Consider the following 21841-nt stretch of genomic DNA (forward strand, 5'->3'; position numbering starts at 1 on the left):
TCATCCTATTTGCAACCAGTGAGAATGACTTATTTATATATATATATCACTAGCTGCGTAACAGGTGAATAGGGAAACTACCATTCTGGCAGCAAGCACTTGTTATTGTATAAAGCTTATTCCATTAAATACGTTGACACTTTTTTAAACTTTGTTTTTCTTCTTTTTGGGAATCACAAGTGTTTGGCCCCCCAAAAAAAAAAAAGTTTGAGATTTTATTTTCTGTTTTCCTATTTTTGCTTTATTAGAATGAATGTGTTTATTTTTAATTGAATGCCTGAACTGTGCACTTTTATTATTTGGCACAGACTAAAAGTTAAACGGGTTTTGGTATCTCTAGAATTAGTTTTAATCTCTCTTGGAAACCGTAAGTAAATTTGGTTTCAGTCATAAGCTTTCACATAAACACAATGTGGAGTTTATTCACTAAACAGCAAATGGTCTGAATTTGAAAACCAAATTGCAAAATTCAGGTAAAAATAATATATGATTAAAGGATTACTAGTGTCAGGAAAACAAACCTGTTTTCCTGACACTATATAACCCTTAGGTCCGCCCCTCCCCTCCCACAGGGCCCCCCTCCTGCTGGACTGAAGGGGTTAAAACCCCTTCAGCCACTTACCTTTATCCAGCGCCAGGCTCCCTCGGCGCTGATGACTCTCTCCCTCCGACGACTGCTCCCAAGCACGCATGCAATCAAACCGCCCATAGGAAAGCATTTTGCGTGCTCAATACGATTTTTGGCATTGAGCGTTGGGGGAAGCGCTTCTAGCGGCTGTCAGGAAGACGGCCACTAGAGGCTGGATTAACCCTGCAATGTAAATATAGCAGTTTCTCCGAAACTGCTATGTTTACAGCTGCAGGGTTAAAACATGGGGGACCTGGCACCCAGACCACTTCATTGAGCTGATCTGGGTTACAATAGTTGTCCTTTAACCCCTTAAGGACACATGACATGTGTGACATGTCATGATTCCCTTTTATTCCAGAAGTTTGGTCCTTAAGGGGTTAAAGTCAAGTTGGAGATTTTTTCCAAATCCGCTATTAAGAATATTCCCTCACAAGTCTTGAGAGATGTGAGACTTACAAGGTCATTCTGCCTCACCATGGGCTCACATGGATTAAATTTGCCTGCGTTTTTTGTATAGCTATTTGGGGCATATATGCTGTCCCTGCCTTCTAAATGAAAAACTCTCTTACTGAGAGTTGGCACTGTTTATATTCTGCAATTTCAATTTCTACTAGTGGCTGTAAAATATATAAAAATTAAACCTGTTGAAAAAAGCCATATTATTTACCTGTAATCCAGCAGAGGAAAGTTCTGCTCTCAGTTCAAGTGCGCCGCTTCTCATAGAGAAGCACTAAGGATCTACAGTGCATGCTGGTCGATAGCCACCATATGTGAGATGATGCTGAATGTGAAGACCTTCAATAGTTCTTAAGGAGGTAGACTCTCTAGTGTCTGTCTGTATGGCAGCCATGGAGGAGTATTTTCAGACAAATGTAAGCCTTGCGGTTTCTCTGGGTTCTACATCATCCAAGAAAAGGGACTGCAACTTTGCACCGAATGCACTGCATCAAGGTGTTTTGGGTTTGGTGCTTAGTGTTCCTTTAAGACAAAATATCTTGTTTTTATATTTGTTTTATAGCGCTACAGAGAATTTCTTAATGTAATAAAAACTATTTATTTTCCATTTCTCTACTTTTTCACCTTTATAACATTTCATCATTTATTTTTTTTATTTTTCCAAATGTCTGATCAGTGATACAGAAAAAGGGAAAGAAATGTGGAAAAGGTATCTTGAGAGGGAAGACAGCAGGATTGTGGGTAAGTTGTAATGTATTTTTTTTTTTTTTGTTTTTATTTTGTACACAATATGGAGTGATTTAGGTTAATATTGACTTTCACTAATATTATATATAGTATGTTTGTGTAGTTGAATTTACTAACACTACACATCTTTCCATTTATAATTTTCTAGTTTATCTTAATCGTATCCAACCTTTTAATGTTGTTTACTATCCACCATTTGCATTGGCTTATTGTCTTCTACTAGATATCTTTCATGTTCTGTTTTCTCTGTCTGCTTTTCCATACCTGCTTTCTGTTCTTCTCAACCTCTGTCTCTGCCATAATCTTGATAACCCTTACTGTTCTACAACAGTCTCTCACCCTGCTCTTCTATCTTGCCCCCAGAACTGTTTGTTGGACAGTTAAAGAGTTCTCTCACATGCACGGAATGCGGATATTGCTCCACTGTTTTTGACCCCTTTTGGGACCTGTCCCTACCAATTGCTAAGGTAATGTCATCCTGAAAAAAGATGAATATTTTATTTTTATTTTTTAATGCAAGGAGGAGTCATTTTTAAACTGATGACAAACATAATAATGATAATGTGGGAAAACCTGCTTATTGCTTGAGTCAGAGATGAAATACTTCAGAAGAATTTCAGTGTAGACAAACTTGACTGTCCAAGTACCTTGGCTCAGAGTTTGACAGTTTGTGAATTAGCATTTAAAACCTTCCAAAGCACGAAACACCAATTCTATGATGCTTTCCGATTTTTATTTTCACACAGCTCATAAGCAGTTTTTGATATTATACGAAATTCAGTAATTTAAACAGATAAACTATATATTTGTTTTTATATTTTATTAATACTGTGAAAAAAAACTTTTAAAAGTGAATCCAAAAATATTAATCTAAGGCTTATATGAGCAAAATGTAAGTTCTGTGCACCTAGTTTCTAACTCTGCATACTATGGTAAGCTGTCACTTGAGTTTTTAAAAAAATTTTTTGTTGAATTGCTATAAAGCCAAGGTTTTGAGAATAAACCACATGTAAGCTTCTTTTCTAATGTTTCATAGTAATCATTATATATCATTAATATATATTTCTGGAGATAAATTAGAAGGCACGAAAACCCAATTAAATACCACATGTCCCTGCCACTGTGATTTTAAGAGAAAAGCAGCTATTGATAGTAGGCACCAAAAGAAACGGAGCACACACACTGTTATAAGGCATTCAGGCAGAAATATCGCAAGGATATGGACTCTGTTCACATTGCGTTAAGTGTATATGCTATCAAGCACAAATTGTAACGACTTCACTCTCACTTACACAAGATTTCTGTTTTAATATCAGACTTGCGATATTGTAAGCCCCTGTCTATTTTATTTGATTTATATTTGAAAATCTGAAGGGGAAAAAAAAAGTAAAAAATATAATAAAAAAAAAAAAGCAGCTATTGAATTAAATGGTTACAAAACACTGGTTTTGGTTAGAGTAATCCTTCCTTCTCTTGATTCCACCCCACTCCAACTTTAAAAATACCGGTAACCCTAAAGGTGTAAAACTTACCTCCATTTTAGCAACGAGACCAAGTTCTCCCTTCACTACGAGATCCTCTTCCTCTGATGTCACAACTCTGTATATGCAGCGATTCATAGCTAAACATTGCACGTATAGACTCTAGGCACCATGACCACATCAATATGGGTGTTTCGAGAAGTAGCCCTTCAATTACCAGGGAAAAGCCCTCCTGTTAATAAAAAAACCTCTAACCTTTTACTGCATGTTCTTACATACCGTACTTGGATCTCTCGAGAAGAGACATTGGTTGACTAAGAATCATTGAATAGAAATATAGTTTATGCATGTGAAATGTAAATAATGTACCATTTATTTTTTTCCCACACTGTTTTGTACAGAAGACACCTGAAGTGTCTTTGATGGACTGCATCCGTCTCTTCACCAAGGAAGATGTACTTGATGGAGAAGAAAAGCCAGTGAGTGTCTCATGAATTCAGATTTACTTTTAGCACGGTTATAAGTCTACTAGATGCTTTAAAAAGTAATGACATTCAGAATATCTAGTGTAAAAACACCCTCAATATATGGTTCTAATTGTATGGATAAATAAGTATTGCACCTTGTCTCGTATCCCAGCTTAAGGGTATTGGCCAGTCTGCTTTATTTACTAATCAGTTGTTTATAACATTGTGCCACCACAGTACAGATCCTTTTGTGTTGAAATTGTATTGAGAAATCAAAGGGAAATACAACTAATTTGGTAGATTACATAATGGGAGCTTGGTTAGTTTTTCATGATAGCTTATTTTTGCTCCCACTATTTTATTTGTGAATTTAAGTGGTCATTCTAGGGATCGTGATCCCTTTTTTTATTGTATCCTTCTGAATTGTTCTGTACTGTATGTCTTTTCTAAAATGTGGCTTATATGCTCATTCTCTTACTCTTATTATATTTCTTTCTCAAAGACCTGTTGCAGGTGCAAAGCTCGAAGAAGATGCACCAAGAAGTTTACCGTACAGAAATTTCCCAAGATTCTTGTACTCCGTATCCTTCTAATTTAATATGTTTGTTTATTACACTCTGGGTGTCCACTACAGTGGAAACATGGTACCATGGACTTAATAGATAATGGGTGAGGGTGTGAGGCAAATGGATAAATAAGCAGTATATATTCCAGGTTCTTTACTAAAGAGTAAATTGTTTTTCAAATTGCAGGCCGAACAGGCCTATGTGGCAACTTGGATATTTTCTGTTTTTTACATTTTTAGCCTTGTATATTTTAATGTTTTTACCCGGTGGTATCTAAACTTCAGATTTATACTTATTTATACTCTATTTTCAGAGTGTACAAAGTTTAATTACCGTAGTAGTATATATGTCTAAAAAATACAAAATGTTGCAAAAGAGAGAAACATTTGGCATTGTAAGAACTGATAAGGGTGTGTTTAAAAACGAACAAACCAAAACAAAAAAAACAACATTTATGTAATAATTATATCTGCAGTTTTCAATTCTTTTTTTTTTTTTTTTTTTATTGATGACTGAAGACGGAGCTGGCTTTCTAGTCACAACTTATGAGGTTAATTGGGTAAAGCCCAACAAGTCAGGGTGGATAGCACCCCATCATCTTTAAACTTTACCAGCTATCACTAAATATGTAGGAATATTATGCCTTTTTGCTTCCCAAAAGAACACTTTTTATTTTTATTTTTTTGTTGGTGGCTAGTATTTTATCTAAAGTCTTTTTACTGTATTCCTCGGTCTTTATCGCTTTTAAAATTCATTTAATGTTTTATATTGTTTTTTGGAATCTTGTGGTTCTCCACCTTAACTACTATTGTAGATCTCAAGAGATTCTCTGAAGCTCGAATCAGAAGCAGTAAACTTTCCACATTTGTGAACTTCCCTCTTAAAGACTTAGATTTGCGTGAATTCTCTTCTGAACCAAGCTGTGAGTCCATTAGTACTTTAGCATACATTTATTTTAAACAGAATTCTGATTTGTACAACTCGTTGTGATATGTGTATATATGTTCAGAAATCCTTTAGTCTTGCTGTATTATGTCATGAGAGAGGGGGTATACCAGGCTGTGTATTATTGCAAAGTAAGAGTTGATCTTGATGATAATAATATTGTAAAGCAGCACCAACACAATTGTCCCTAAGCCAACCCCCACCCCCCACCCCCCACACTTCTGAGTAGATATAGCAGCACAAAATTCAATATGATATAAAATATAGTGTCACTCCCATGTAAACAAGGCAGCACGTGTATTGTTGTTCTCAGTACTGTCGGACTCCACAGGAGAGTCACTCCCAGAAGGACTGACAGACTTATGTTAAAATACAACTGTGTTCTCCCCCATAGCGAATTTAAAATTCAAAAATAAAAATATTTGTGTATCCAAAATATCAATGCCATCTCAAAGTAGATGCAGCCATGGGACATCAGTATATGTGTTTTGCATTAAAACAATACTTTATCAAGGCGCATTCTCCTGGTTGAATTTCCCATTACATACATCTAGTTTGAAATGTCACTGATATCTCGGAGGCACAAATAATTGTGTTTTTGAATTTTAAAGGACTTATGAGGGTGAATAAAGGCTAAGCTATTGGATTTTAACATACAATTATCAGTAGGTATGTGCTTATCTTTACTTGCTCAGTGTGGGCACTCTGTCCACTAAAAACGAAAACACTTTGGGCATCAGGAAGGATGGCGGATTTTGTCATTCGCTGTTGATTTTCTAGTTTGTTATCTTGCCAATTTTTACATTTAGAAGCCACTTCAGCACCACCCAAATACGATTTGACTACTTACGATAAATGAGGGGGTCACTACTGGCAGCTTTACCATCACAACTACAGTGATCTGTAGTGGTTATGGTGCTTGTAATGTTATTTTATTGTAAAGGATGTATACACTGCTGAAAATTCCCATGGATAATGCCTTTTTTATTTTTTTGTAGCTCATACAAAATATAATCTGTACGCTGTGTCCAATCATACGGGTACCACTATGGGAGGACATTACACAGCCTACTGCAAGAATCCCAATAATGGAGAGTGGTACACTTTTAATGACTCAAGGTAAATGCACGTATTACGTCTTGCCACACATTCCTTGGTTTTTATTTGTTTTCTGAGTGGATCTGAGATGTGATTACTGTGTAGGGGATGTAACATGAGACTTACTACATGAGTGGATACCTCATCATTTAGGACCTTGCATTGTCTGATCCCACTGGTGTCTTGACTTGAATGCTTGCTGCCTGATCATCTTGGGCAAATTATTCCTGGATGGAGCTCCTAATTGAGTTCACATTAAGGTCAGCATGAGCTTTGGGGAAAATCCAAGCAACTTGGCAAATAGTGAGGAGTGGCCACTTGGAGGTGTCCCTAGGGGCGATGTAAAGGCAGTGTTTGCTTGAAAATGCCTGCATATAATTATTAAGCTGTAGTTGTTCTGGTGACTATAGTGTCCCTTTAAACAGATACATTAATTAAAAGTACTAAATCACAAACTTTATTTTTAGCTTTTTTGGATTATCTTCCATTACTCCAATTACCTCAATTAAATTATTTAATCTTTCCATATTTTTCTGATCACTCCTTCTTTACTGCATTATCACCTTCTCTACCGTCCCATTCTACCCTCAAACAACTTTAGAACCCTTTCTGATTCTTCACTCTCTAGTCCTTCAGTTTTTTTGTATGGCATTTGCAAATTCTTTCTATTTTCCTTGTATACCGTATTTTTTTATCACCTTCCAAGACCTATTAAACATGTATCTCTTTCATTCTCATTCAGAGTTACAGCAATGTCTTCGAGCCAAGTTAGAAGCAGTGACGCATATGTACTGTTCTATGAGTTGTCTGGTCCCTCTTCTCGAATGTGAACTCCTACAACATCTAATACCTCGAACGTGCACCATTCAGAAACAGAAACCCATTTGCTGCAGAGACACACTCTACTTTTAATTTGTATTTATTTTTTTATTATTCTGATTTTGTTGGGTGCACACAGACTAAACAACACCAGCATTTAATATAAACAACCATTTTGCCTTATCTAAGCAACCAGAAAACACAAACTGCATTTCCAGTGGAAGCTAAATGAACCTTTTCTACTAGCAGCATTTGGCAAATGAAGGAAAACGGATGTTGCCTCCAGCTCTGTGGTGAAGACACAGTTCCCATTTAAGTTGCAGTTTAGGTAGTGTGGTCTGCTGATCCCTCTGCTGGTTGTCTTCAGTATTGCATAGAGTTACCATTAACCTGCTGATTCTCAAATAGCGTGTAGAGTGGTTTTAAGAAGCAACTCACTGACTTGCACCTGTTTAAAAATACATGACTGTCCGTCTTCATCAAAGGAATTCAATATGTATTTCGGAAACAGTGTTAGGAATTTAATAATTTAGTGTTATAAAGGCTATTGGAAACCTATATGTAGACGTTTGCCTAATCTAGCTTCATGAGTGGTTAAAGAGTGTTATTTCACTCAATGAATTAGGCATTCAAGCCCAACTGCATTGCAGGAGCCTATTTGTACGAGCCTAATTATGAAAAGGTTGGGAAATGATATTGTCATCAAGTCATAGCTGTACATAATGTTGCATGTTTGAAGAGTGCAGTGTGCTTTTAATGAATTAAAAGTAATGCCCAGTGGAGCTCTCAGAAGAGATGAATATGTTCTGGAATGATATGTTTGTAAAAGTTGGGTGGATTTAAAGAATATACCACATAAAGAACCACTCCATATGAAAGGTCCATCTGTCGACCGCAATATTTGGTAAGCTGAATTCTTCCCCTAGCTATTTCAGTTTAATGAGCGTTATAGTTTAATGAAAACCAAAAGGCTATTAGAAGTGGTAGAAAGAGGTGGAGAAAAATAATATTTGTTTGCATAATTTCTTTATCAGAAATGCATACCTACTCTATAGATGTGTGATGTACGGAACAACCTGTATGCTTGCAGTGTTTATGTACCCAGTGTGTAGAGCAAGATGTGCCTCATAGATAAATTATGTACTAACCTCTCAGGAAGTGAATATTTTTGAGGTTGCACATTCAATTTTGGGGAGGAGTGGGTCATACAACAGGCTCCTCTGTCTCACTGAGCCAGTGCTTACCATGTAAGTGTCTAGGATTTGTATGAAGGGAACTCTATATTCAGTCTGACTATGTTCTATGCAAATGTACATATCCTAATTACACTCTTTTACAAACCATGATGACTTCTGGTCTTTGTAATATACAGTATATATACACTGCATGTATTTGCTCCACCTTGCTCAAATTTCAGCTTTGGAATTTTGAGAGTTAAATGCTACATACAAACGAACTAGTCACTTTATAACTTTTTTAAAGAAAAATTGCCCCTATACGTATGCAGTATTTTAATTGTGGTCTTATTTCATAAAGATTAACAAAACAAATACCAATAAATAAAGGGGCACCCAGGCCAATTCTGCCCATTGGAGTGGTCTGGGTGCCAACCCCCATCAACCTTAACCCTGCAAGTGTAATTATTGCAGTTTTTATAAACTGCAATATTTACCTTGCAGGGTTAAGTCCTCCTCTAGTGGGACTTCCGGGTTCTTAAAACACAAAGTGTTTTAAACTACGCTGGACGTCCATGCGCTATGCATGAGGATCTCCAGCATCACCTGAATCCTCATAGGAAAGCATTAAATAATGCTTTTCTATGGGGAAGTATAATGCGCGTGTGGCCATTGCCGCGCATGCACATTAGGTCTCGGTGGGGGAGAGCGTGGGCGGAGCCTGACCAGCGCCAAGGGACAACAGCGCTGGATTCAGGTAAGTCACTGAAGGCGTTTTAACCCCTTTAGCAACATGGGATGGGGGGTAGCAGGCAGGGGGGCACTGCAGGATTCTGCAGTTCCAGGAAAACGGATTTGTTTTCCTGGCACTGGATAGTCCCTTAAGTGTGCACATACACACTGTCATGCCGAACTTACTTTCCTTTAATTGATTCCTCTTCTCTCCCTCTCTCAGGATCTGTTCTTTGTTTCTTCCTGTCTGATCTAGTTTTCTTTAAAACACAAGACAAAGTAGGGACTACTTGTCTTATGGAGGTTTCCTACACCTGACTATCTCTGACTAGCGGAGGCACAAAGTGTGCTCCATTTCCGATGGTCAGAGCAATTTTCTCCCTACTTTGTCTAGTGTCTGCTCTAGAAAACTAGAGTAGACAGGAAGAAATGAAGAACAGATCCTGACAGAGGGAGAGAAGAGGAATTGATTAAACAAAGGTAAGTTCGGCATGACCACTTTAAGGAGCTAAGTGTGGAAATGAGTGAACCTCTGTATTTAATCTTTCTAGATTATATTCATTCAGGTATTGTACAGGATTATTGGAGGAAGGTAGATGTGGTTCCTATATTCAAAAAGGGTTAAAAATCTTTTCCTGGAAATTATAGACCTGTGAGCTTAACTTCTGTGGGTGGAAATGTATTTGAAGGGTTATTAAGGGATAATATTCCTGAATTCATTGGGAAGAACTTTGTTATTAGCAATAATCAGCATGGTTTTATAAAACATAGGTCACGTCAAACTAACCTAATTGCATTCTACGAAGAGGTAAGTAGAAGTATAGATCAGGGTGTTGCAGTGGATGTGATCTACTTGGATTTTGCCAATGTGTTTGTTACGGTTCCTCACACTAGGTTAGTGATCAACTGAGACTGGATTGCCATTCTGGGGTCAAGAAGGATTATTTTTTTTGCCAGTTTGTTACACAATTGGGAGCGCTTGAGACTTTTTTTTTTTTTTTTGCCTTTGGATCAACACCAAAAACAAATGTGAGGCTGAACTTGATGGACGCAGGTCTCTTTTCAGCTATGTAACTCTTTGATTTATATGGTTTTACATATCAGTACATAATAACCATAATCTGTTCCTTAGCAGGTGTTTAAAATTAGTACAATTTAAGATGAACAACATCTAGACGGTGGTGATTTATTTAGCAAAACATTTTTTCAAAAGCCAAAACGGAGAAACCATATGTGAAAAATGAAGTACACATTATAATTCAATAGCTTGTAGAACCACTTTTAGCAGTAATAGTTTTCTGTATCATTTTATCAGTCTCTTACACAGTTGTGGAGGAATTTTGGCCCACTCTTCTTTGTTGCATCAGTTCATTGAGGTTTGATGGCATTTGTTTATGCACAGGTCTCTAAAGGTCCCACCACACCCCATTTCAATCAGGTCTGGACTTTGACTTGGCCATTGCAACACCTTTAATTCTTTTATTTTCCAGTCATTCTGTTGTAAATTTCCTGATGTGCTTGGGATCATTGTCCTGTTGCATAACCCAATTTCTGCCAAGTTTTAGCTGTCGGACCGATGGCCTCACATTTTACTCTAGAATACTTTGGTATACAGAGGTAGGTGTTCATAGTCAACTCAATGACTGCAAGGTTCTCAGGTCCTGTGGTGGCAAAAAAAAAAAAATCAAAACATCACCCTTTACCACAGTGCTTGACAGTTGGTATGAGGTGTTGTGACATTGTTCCAGAAGTCTTGTGGTTTGTCTAGATGCAACTTTGCAAGTTTTTTATAAAAATATATGCTCACTCTAAAAACAGTGGGTAGAAAAGGGCTACAATGAAGTGCGTAAGTTAACTTAGTCTTTAGAGCCTACTCTCAACTCTATGTTTAATGCTCAGTAATGGGTATAGTGGTTAATCTTCATTTAAGGTGAAATTATTAAGTCCCGATGAGAAATGCAAAACATCACACATATACGTTTATATAAGACCTCACTTTTCCTTCCACAATGTATGTTTCATACGGCCATACTACGACACCGCTAAGGGCCTATACTTGTGTTGTGATCAGCGGTACCATGTTACTCAAATGTCTCATCATTGTCATCTCCAATTAATAGTCCTGTCATTACGGGCTTCTCACAGCTCGAATTATATACACGCTATGGTGTGGAGAAGGTCTGCCATTTTGCTTCGCTATGTGAATTGCAAGTGCTCTACAGCGCAATAACCATTAATTGACCTACGTCCTACCATTTCATACATCCACTAATTCTCATACTACCCTTACATGGCCATTAATTGACCTACGTCCTATCATTTCATACATCCACTAATTCTCATACTACCCTTACATGGCCATTAATTGACCTACGTCCTATCATTTCATACATCCACTAATTCTCATACTACCCTTACATGGCCATTAATTGACCTACGTCCTATCATTTCATACATCCACTAATTCTCATACTACCCTTACATGGCCATCCTGCTACTCATGAACTGCAATTAGCAGTCTTCCTTGACACACAGCTTCACTAGACCATATGCTTCTAGGCTGGCTTACCGCTACAACCTAATTTTGGTCTTCCTGCTGCTAATTGGCTATGTGTTGGCCTATTAACCCCATAATGATGACGGGTGATGGACCAGGTCTGTCATGGGTTAAAATTAACCCCAGATCGCTGTGATCACGGGGTTAACGATGCTCCGCTCTGCCTCTATATTAGAGGCAGACCGGGAGCACCCGATCGCGCTACCCTGCAGCTGTGCTCGCTCTGACAGGCTGTCAGAGTAAGCACATGTGCTGCAGGGACTTACCAACTAGGCATGTGCATGGGGAAAATTTTCGGTTCGGTTCAGCATTCCGAAATTCAGGATTTTGGAACTTCGGAAATTCGGCAACTTCGGCACTTCGACACTTTGGAATTTCGGGACTTCGGCACCTCGGGACGTCTCTTGCAGCCGCTTGGTAGATAACTCCCTAATTCCCATGGTATTAGGGAGTTATCTACCAAAAGGCTGAAAGACCTAAATTGGTCTTTCAGACAAATTTACTAATACCAAGTAAAAATTACTAAGGGGGGGACCTAATGTCCTCCCCCCTGGCCCCCACCCCTGAGCGGTGGGTGGGGGCCCTAAATACTAATAAGGGGGGACCTAATGTCTTCCCCCCCACCCCTACCCTTGAGCGGTGGGTGGGGGCCCTACAGTAAAATAAGGGAGGCCTAGTGTCCTCCCCCCTGGCCCCCACCCCTCCCCCCAGGGCCCTAAAGAAATGTCCCCCCCAGGTGACTAGGGGTCCCCAAACCCCTAGTCACCCCCTCCCCCCCAATAAAAATGTATCCCCCTACCTACCCCCCTCACCTTAAAAACTAATGAGGGGGGGCCTTTAACTAAGTACCTGTAAAAAAAAAAAAAAAAAAAACTTCCCATTCGATGTTTCTTTCTTCTAAAATCTTTTTTCAGCCCCCAAAAAGGCCAAATAAAAAACCAGAGGTGGGGGCCAGGGGGGAGGACATTAGGTCCCCCCCCTTTTTAGTATTTAGGGCCCCCACCCGCCACTCAGGGGTGCGGGCCAGGGGGGAGGACCTTAGGTCCCCCCCCTTATTTTACTGTAGGGCCCCCACCCACCGCTCAGGGGTGGGGGCCGGGGGGGAGGACATTAGGTCCCCCCCCTTATTAGTATGTAGGACCTCCACCCACTGCTCAGGGGTGGGGGCCAGGGGGGAGGACATTAGGTCCCCCCCTGTTCTGATTTAGGGCCCCCACCCACCGCTCAGGGGTGGGGGCCCGGGGGAGGACAATAGGTCCCCCCCCATTATTTTAGGCTGCTCACTGTTTAATAGACATGCCCCTACTCGCAGTATAGCGAGTAGGGGCATCATTTACTAATACTAAGTAATCTTTACTTAGTATTAGTAAATTTGGCTGAAAGACCAATTTAGGTCTTTCAGCCTTTAAGTAGATAGCTCCCTAATACCGTGGGAATTAGGGAGTTATCTACTTATTCATTCCTGTCATTACATTGACTGGCCAAGTAACTTACATTTTATATGAATGTATGTTACTTGATTGCTGTAAATGCTTACAACTGAATCCTGGCTATGTTTGTATACTTTTTATTTAAAATTATTTACAATGTAACATTCTTCTTCTTTCACTAGGTAAGTATATTAGTACTTAGGCAATACTGTGCTTCAGAACTTCGGAAATTGGGTAATTTCGAAACTTTGGGACCTTCGGCACTTCGGACATTCGGAAGTACCCGAATGTCCGAATTGTCCAAAATTCGTCCGAATACATATTCGGACCGAAACGAATTGCACATGTCTATTACCAACCGCCTCCCTGCACTTCCGAGTTCTGTGAAGTGCATGGAGACAGATCAGTGATGATCTGCTTCCCTGTTAAAAAATTAAATAAATAAATAAAGCTTAATTAAAATCCCACCTCCCTTTACCCATCTTAAATAAAAAATGAATCCCTTCCCTGCCAATTGATCAATGACTACAGTGATCAATAGGCAGGGATTACATTTTACTGTCATCTGATTCTTTTTTTTTTTTTTACCTGAGGGTTATTTTTTTTTTAACCCTCAGGGGTTAAATTTATTTTATTAATTAATTGAAATATTTTAAAATTATATATTTAGCTAGCTGGGGTGGGTGGAAGTTAGTGAGGAATTGGGAGATTTGGTATGTGCCTAACTAGGGGTTAACGTTAAAAAAAGTTTTAAAATAAGCTTTAAAAAGTAAAAAAAGTTTTAAAAAATGTTTTAATAATTTAAGTAAAAAAAAAACACACCCTCCTTTACCCAGTCCAAATAAAAATGAACCCCTTCTTTACCAGTCGATCACTGCCTACAGTGATCAAAATACAGATCACAGTATTATACTGTGATCTAATTTATTTTTTTTTTTTAACCCCTGAGGATTAACTTTTATTTTTTAACCCTCAGGGGTTTATTTAATTATTTAATGTAAATATTTTATAATTATATATTTTGCTAGCTGGGGTGGGTGGGAGTTATGGGAAAGTGGGGAATTTACTGTTAGTGCTGCTTACTGCTAGTTATGGTTTAATGGTAAAAAAAAAAAAAGCTTATAAAAATGTTAAATCTGTAAAAAAAAAAAACAGTTTAAAAAGTTTACAAAAATTAATAAGCAAAATAGTTTAAATACTAGTTTTAAAAAGTAAAAAAAGTTTAAAAAAGTAAAAATTTTTTTTTAAAAACACTCATTACCACTACACCTGGAACAAACTAGAGAAAAAATGATCCCACGCTAATGTTCAAATTACGCCTTTTGAATTACCTCAGGGTGTATCCTTTAAGAAATAGTATGTGTTTGTAGGAAAGTTTCAATAACCAACCATCTAAACTACTCAAAAATGGAACATGGACACAGCGTAAAACTTCAAAGTTAAAAAAAAACCTGAATGGCTGCGTCTCAAATGTGCCTCTTCAACATCCAAATACACCTGGCAAAAGTACATACGGGGGTATTGCTGTACTCAGACGACATAGCTGAGCAACATATGTCACATAAGGTTTGCAAAATATACTGTGCAAACTCACTTTGTGTGTCTAAAAGGCAGAAAAAAACACTTATCACTACACTTGGTACAAGCTAGCGGAAAAATTATCACACACTAAGGTTCAAAATATGCCTTTAGAAATACCCTGCGATTTCTTCTTTAAAAAAATGGTATGGCTTTATGGGGTATTTAGATTATATAGCCTGGTAAAATACTCTAAAATGGGGCATGGGCACAGCGTAAAAATTAAAATTTTGAAAAAAACTGGAATGGCTGTGTCTCAAATGTGCCCCTTTCATGTCCACATATACCTGGCAAAGGTACATATGGGGGTATCGCTGTACTCAGATGACATAGCTGAGAAACATATAAATTATTATACAATCTTGGCACACATACGATTTGCAAAATATACTGTGTAAACTCACTATGTGTGTCAAAAAGGCAGAAAAAATGCTTATTACCACTACACTTGGTTAGTGATGTACCGAACAGTTCGCTGGCGAATAGTTCCTGGCGAACATAGCGTGTTTCGCGTTCGCCACGGCGGGCGAACACATGCGCGGTTCGATCCGCCCCCTATTCGTCATCATGGAGTAAGCTTTGACCCTGTGCCTCACGGTCAGCAGACACATTCCAGCAAATTAGCAGCAGACCCTCCCTTCCAGACCCTCCCACCTCCTCTACAGCATCCATTTTAGATTCATTCTGAAGCTGCATTCTCAGATAGAGGAGGAAAAGTGTAGCTGCTGCTCATTTGATAGGGAAATAGATAGCTAGGCTAGGGTATTCAGTGTCTACTACAGTCCTGAAGGACTCATCTGATCTCTGCTGTAAGGACAGCACCCGAAAAAGACCTTTTTAGGGCTAGAACATCAGTCTGCTTTTTTTTTTTTTTTTTGTGTAATGTAATTGCAGTTGCCTGCCTGCCTGCCAGCTTCTGTGTCAGGCTCACAGTGGATACTGTGCCCACTTGCCCAGTGCCACCACTCATATCTGGTGTCACAATAGCTTGCATTTAAAAACAAAAACATATTTTTCACTGTAATAGATTGAATAGCAGTTAGTTGTCTGCAAGCGTCTGGGTGTCAGGCCTTCAGCGTGTACTCTGCCAACTTCTGCCAGTCCACTTTGCCACTCATATCTGGTGTCACAATAGCGTGCCTTTAAAAAGAAAAAAAGTTTTTCACTGTAAGCTAATAGCAGTCAGTGTCCTTCAAGCGGGTGTCAGGCCTTCAGCGTGTACTCTGCCAACCTCTGCCAGTGTACTTTGCCACCCATATCTGGTGTCACAATAGCGGGCCTTTAAAAAGAAAAACGTTTTTCACTGTAAACTAATAGCAGTCAGTGTCCTTCAAGCGGGTCTGTCAGGCCTTCAGCGTGTACTCTGCCAACCTCTGCCATTGTACTTTGCCACTCATATCTGGTGTCACAATAGCGTGCCTTTAAAAATAAAAAAAGTTTTTCACTGTAAGCTTATAGCAGTCAGTGTCCTTCAAGCGGGTGTCAGGCCTTCAGCGTGTACTCTGCCAACCTGTGCCAGTCCACTTTCCCACTCATATCTGGTGTCACAATAGCGTGCCTTTAAAAAGAAAAACAGTTTTTCACTGTAAGCTAATAGCAGTCAGTGTCCTTCAAGCGGGTGTGTCAGGCCTTCAGCGTGTACTCTGCCAACCTCTGCCAGTGTACTTTGCCACTCATATCTGGTGTCACAATAGCGTGCCTTAAAAAAGAAAAAAAGTTTTTCACTGTAAGCTAATAGCAGTCAGTGTCCTTCAAGCGGGTGTCAGGCCTTCAGCGTGTACTCTGCCAACCTCTGCCAGTGTACTTTGCCACTCATATCTGGTGTCACAATAGCGTGTCTTTAAAAAGAAAAAAAGTTTTTCACTGTAAGCTTATAGCAGTCAGTGTCCTTCAAGCGGGTGTCAGGCCTTCAGCGTGTACTCTGCCAACCTCTGCCAGTCCACTTTGCCACTCATATCTGGTGTCACAATAGCGTGCCTTTAAAAAGAAAAAACGTTTTTCACTGTAAGCTAATAGCAGTCAGTGTCCTTCAAGCGGGTGTCAGGCCTTCAGCGTGTACTCTGCCAACCTCTGCCAGTCCACTTTGCCACTCATATCTGGTGTCACAATAGCGTGCCTTTAAAAAGAAAAAAAGTTTTTCACTGTAAGCTTATAGCAGTCAGTGTCCTTCAAGCGGGTGTCAGGCCTTCAGCGTGTACTCTGCCAACCTGCCAGTCCACTTTCCCACTCATATCTGGTGTCACAATAGCGTGCCTTTAAAAAGAAAAACAGTTTTTCACTGTAAGCTAATAGCAGTCAGTGTCCTTCAAGCGGGTGTGTCAGGCCTTTAGCGTGAACTCTGCCAACCTCTGCCAGTGTACTTTGCCACTCATATCTGGTGTCACAATAGCGTGCCTTTAAAAAGAAAAAAAGTTTTTCACTGTAAGCTAATAGCAGTCAGTGTCCTTCAAGCGGGTGTCAGGCCTTCAGCGTGTACTCTGCCAACCTGCCAGTCCACTTTGCCACTCATATCTGGTGTCACAATAGCGTGCCTTTAAAAAGAAAAACAGTTTTTCACTGTAAGCTAATAGCAGTCAGTGTCCTTCAAGCGGGTGTGTCAGGCCTTTAGCGTGAACTCTGCCAACCTCTGCCAGTGTACTTTGCCACTCATATCTGGTGTCACAATAGCGTGCCTTTAAAAAGAAAAAAAGTTTTTCACTGTAAGCTAATAGCAGTCAGTGTCCTTCAAGCGGGTGTCAGGCCTTCAGCGTGTACTCTGCCAACCTCTGCCAGTGTACTTTGCCACTCATATCTGGTGTCACAATAGCGTGTCTTTAAAAAGAAAAAAAGTTTTTCACTGTAAGCTTATAGCAGTCAGTGTCCTTCAAGCGGGTGTCAGGCCTTCAGCGTGTACTCTGCCAACCTCTGCCAGTCCACTTTGCCACTCATATCTAGTGTCACAATAGCGTGCCTTTAAAACGAAAAACAGTTTTTCACTGTAAGCTAATAGCAGTCAGTGTCCTTCAAGCGGGTGTGTCAGGCCTTTAGCGTGAACTCTGCCAACCTCTGCCAGTGTACTTTGCCACTCATATCTGGTGTCACAATAGCGTGCCTTTAAAAAGAAAAAAAGTTTTTCACTGTAAGCTAATAGCAGTCAGTGTCCTTCAAGCGGGTGTCAGGCCTTCAGCGTGTACTCTGCCAACCTCTGCCAGTGTACTTTGCCACTCATATCTGGTGTCACAATAGCGTGTCTTTAAAAAGAAAAAAAGTTTTTCACTGTAAGCTTATAGCAGTCAGTGTCCTTCAAGCGGGTGTCAGGCCTTCAGCGTGTACTCTGCCAACCTCTGCCAGTCCACTTTGCCACTCATATCTAGTGTCACAATAGCGTGCCTTTAAAACGAAAAAAAGTTTTTCACTGTAAGCTAATAGCAGTCAGTGTCCTTCAAGCGGGTGTCAGGCCTTCAGCGTGTACTCTGCCAACCTCTGCCAGTCCACTTTGCCACTCATATCTGGTGTCACAATAGCGTGCCTTTAAAAAGAAAAAAAGTTTTTGACTGTAAGCTAATAGCAGTCAGTGTCCTTCAAGCGGGCGTCAGGCCTTCAGCGTGTACTCTGCCAACCTCTGCCAGTCCACTTTGCCACTCATATCTGGTGTCACAATAGCGTGCCTTTAGAAAGAAAAACAGTTTTTCACTGTAAGCTAATAGCAGTCAGTGTCCTTCAAGCAGGTGTGTCAGGCCTTCAGCGTGTACTCTGACAACCTCTGCCAGTGTACTTTGCCACTCATATCTGGTGTCACAATAGCGTGCCTTTAAAAAGAAAAAAAAGTTTTTCACTGTAAGCTAATAGCAGTCAGTGTCCTTCAAGCGGGTGTCAGGCCTTCAGCGTGTACTCTGCCAACCTCTGCCAGTCCACTTTGCCACTCATATCTGGTGTCACAATAGCGTGCCTTTAAAAAGAAAAAAAAGTTTTTCACTGTAAGCTAATAGCAGTCAGTGTCCTTCAAGCGGGTGTCAGGCCTTCAGCGTGTACTCTGCCTACCTCTGCCAGTGTACTTTGCCACTCATATCTGGTGTCACAATAGCGTGTCTTTAAAAAGAAAAAAAGTTTTTCACTGTTAGCTTATAGCAGTCAGTGTCCTTCAAGCGGGTGTCAGGCCTTCAGCGTGTACTCTGCCAACCTCTGCCAGTCCACTTTGCCACTCATATCTAGTGTCACAATAGCGTGCCTTTAAAACGAAAAAAAGTTTTTCACTGTAAGCTAATAGCAGTCAGTGTCCTTCAAGCGGGTGTCAGGCCTTCAGCGTGTACTCTGCCAACCTCTGCCAGTGTACTTTGCCACTCATATCTGGTGTCACAATAACGTGCCTTTTAAAAAAAAAAAGTTTTTCACTGTAAGCTAATAGCAGTCAGTGTCCTTCAAGCGGGTGTCAGGCCTTCAGCGTGTACTCTGCCAACCTCTGCCAGTCCACTTTGCCACTCATATCTGGTGTCACAATAGCGTGCCTTTAAAAAGAAAAAAAGTTTTTCACTGTAAGCTAATAGCAGTCAGTGTCCTTCAAGCGGGCGTCAGGCCTTCAGCGTGTACTCTGCCAACCTCTGCCAGTCCACTTTGCCACTCATATCTGGTGTCACAATAGCGTGCCTTTAGAAAGAAAAACAGTTTTTCACTGTAAGCTAATAGCAGTCAGTGTCCTTCAAGCAGGTGTGTCAGGCCTTCAGCGTGTACTCTGCCAACCTCTGCCAGTGTACTTTGCCACTCATATCTAGTGTCACAATAGCGTGTCTTTAAAAAGAAAAAAAGTTTTTCACTGTAAGCTTATAGCAGTCAGTGTCCTTCAAGCGGGTGTCAGGCCTTCAGCGTGTACTCTGCCAACCTCTGCCAGTCCACTTTGCCACTCATATCTGGTGTCACAATAGAGTGCCTTTAAAAAGAAAAAAAAGTTTTTCACTGTAAGCTAATAGCAGTCAGTGTCCTTCATTCGGGTGTCAGGCCTTCAGCGTGTACTCTGCCAACCTCTGCCAGTCCACTTTGCCACTCATATCTGGTGTCACAATAGCGTGCCTTTAGAAAGAAAAACTGTTTTTCACTGTAAGCTAATAGCAGTCAGTGTCCTTCAAGCAGGTGTGTCAGGCCTTCAGCGTGTACTCTGCCAACCTCTGCCAGTGTACTTTGCCACTCATATCTGGTGTCACAATAGCGTGTCTTTAAAAAGAAAAAAAGTTTTTCACTGTAAGCTTATAGCAGTCAGTGTCCTTCAAGCGGGTGTCAGGCCTTCAGCGTGTACTCTGCCAACCTCTGCCAGTCCACTTTGCCACTCATATCTAGTGTCACAATAGCGTGCCTTTAAAACGAAAAAAAGTTTTTCACTGTAAGCTAATAGCAGTCAGTGTCCTTCAAGCGGGTGTCAGGCCTTCAGCGTGTACTCTGCCAACCTCTGCCAGTCCACTTTGCAACTCATATCTGGTGTCACAATAGCGTGCCTTTAAAAAGAAAAAAAGTTTTTCACTGTAAGCTAATAGCAGTCAGTGTCCTTCAAGCGGGCGTCAGGCCTTCAGCGTGTACTCTGCCAACCTCTGCCAGTCCACTTTGCCACTCATATCTGGTGTCACAATAGCGTGCCTTTAGAAAGAAAAACAGTTTTTCACTGTAAGCTAATAGCAGTCAGTGTCCTTCAAGCAGGTGTGCCAGGCCTTCAGCGTGTACTCTGCCAACCTCTGCCAGTGTACTTTGCCACTCCTATCTGGTGTCACAATAGCGTGCCTTTAAAAAGAAAAAAAAGTTTTTCACTGTAAGCTAATAGCAGTCGGTGTCCTTCAAGCGGGTGTCAGGCCTTCAGCGTGTACTCTGCCAACCTCTGCCAGTCCACTTTGCCACTCATATCTGGTGTCACAATAGAGTGCCTTTAAAAAGAAAAAAGTTTTTCACTGTAAGCTAATAGCAGTCAGTGTCCTTCATGCGGGTGTCAGGCCTTCAGCGTGTACTCTGCCAACCTCTGCCAGTCCACTTTGCCACTCATATCTGGTGTCACAATAGCGTGCCTTTAGAAAGAAAAACTGTTTTTCACTGTAAGCTAATAGCAGTCAGTGTCCTTCAAGCAGGTGTGTCAGGCCTTCAGCGTGTACTCTGCCAACCTCTGCCAGTGTACTTTGCCACTCATATCTGGTGTCACAATAGCGTGTCTTTAAAAAGAAAAAAAGTTTTTCACTGTAAGCTTATAGCAGTCAGTGTCCTTCAAGCGGGTGTCAGGCCTTCAGCGTGTACTCTGCCAACCTCTGCCAGTCCACTTTGCCACTCATATCTAGTGTCACAATAGCGTGCCTTTAAAACGAAAAAAAGTTTTTCACTGTAAGCTAATAGCAGTCAGTGTCCTTCAAGCGGGTGTCAGGCCTTCAGCGTGTACTCTGCCAACCTCTGCCAGTCCACTTTGCAACTCATATCTGGTGTCACAATAGCGTGCCTTTAAAAAGAAAAAAAGTTTTTCACTGTAAGCTAATAGCAGTCAGTGTCCTTCAAGCGGGCGTCAGGCCTTCAGCGTGTACTCTGCCAACCTCTGCCAGTCCACTTTGCCACTCATATCTGGTGTCACAATAGCGTGCCTTTAGAAAGAAAAACAGTTTTTCACTGTAAGCTAATAGCAGTCAGTGTCCTTCAAGCAGGTGTGCCAGGCCTTCAGCGTGTACTCTGCCAACCTCTGCCAGTGTACTTTGCCACTCCTATCTGGTGTCACAATAGCGTGCCTTTAAAAAGAAAAAAAAGTTTTTCACTGTAAGCTAATAGCAGTCGGTGTCCTTCAAGCGGGTGTCAGGCCTTCAGCGTGTACTCTGCCAACCTCTGCCAGTCCACTTTGCCACTCATATCTGGTGTCACAATAGCGTGCCTTTAGAAAGAAAAACTGTTTTTCACTGTAAGCTAATAGCAGTCAGTGTCCTTCAAGCAGGTGTGTCAGGCCTTCAGCGTGTACTCTGCCAACCTCTGCCAGTGTACTTTGCCACTCATATCTGGTGTCACAATAGCGTGTCTTTAAAAAGAAAAAAAGTTTTTCACTGTAAGCTTATAGCAGTCAGTGTCCTTCAAGCGGGTGTCAGGCCTTCAGCGTGTACTCTGCCAACCTCTGCCAGTCCACTTTGCCACTCATATCTAGTGTCACAATAGCGTGCCTTTAAAACGAAAAAAAGTT

The 21841-nt window shown here is 40.5% G+C and overlaps 1 protein-coding gene across 5 annotated transcripts in view; it reads left to right on the forward strand.

Moving 5' to 3' along the window:
* Positions 1-8553, forward strand: part of USP2 (ubiquitin specific peptidase 2) — a 91898-nt gene extending 83345 nt beyond the window's left edge. For all 5 annotated transcript variants that reach the window (XM_063437001.1, XM_063436999.1, XM_063437000.1 and 2 more), the window contains 7 exons: positions 1764-1828; positions 2198-2301; positions 3717-3794; positions 4285-4363; positions 5163-5270; positions 6292-6412; positions 7134-8553. In XM_063437001.1, the coding sequence (XP_063293071.1) occupies positions 1764-1828; positions 2198-2301; positions 3717-3794; positions 4285-4363; positions 5163-5270; positions 6292-6412; positions 7134-7221 (643 nt within the window). In that variant the 3' untranslated portion in view covers positions 7222-8553. The remainder of the gene's footprint in view (positions 1-1763; positions 1829-2197; positions 2302-3716; positions 3795-4284; positions 4364-5162; positions 5271-6291; positions 6413-7133) is intronic.
* The last annotated feature ends 13288 nt before the right edge of the window (positions 8554-21841 follow it).

This window comes from Pelobates fuscus, chromosome 11 (genome assembly GCF_036172605.1).
Source record: "Pelobates fuscus isolate aPelFus1 chromosome 11, aPelFus1.pri, whole genome shotgun sequence".
NCBI classification, from domain to species: Eukaryota; Metazoa; Chordata; class Amphibia; order Anura; family Pelobatidae; genus Pelobates; species Pelobates fuscus.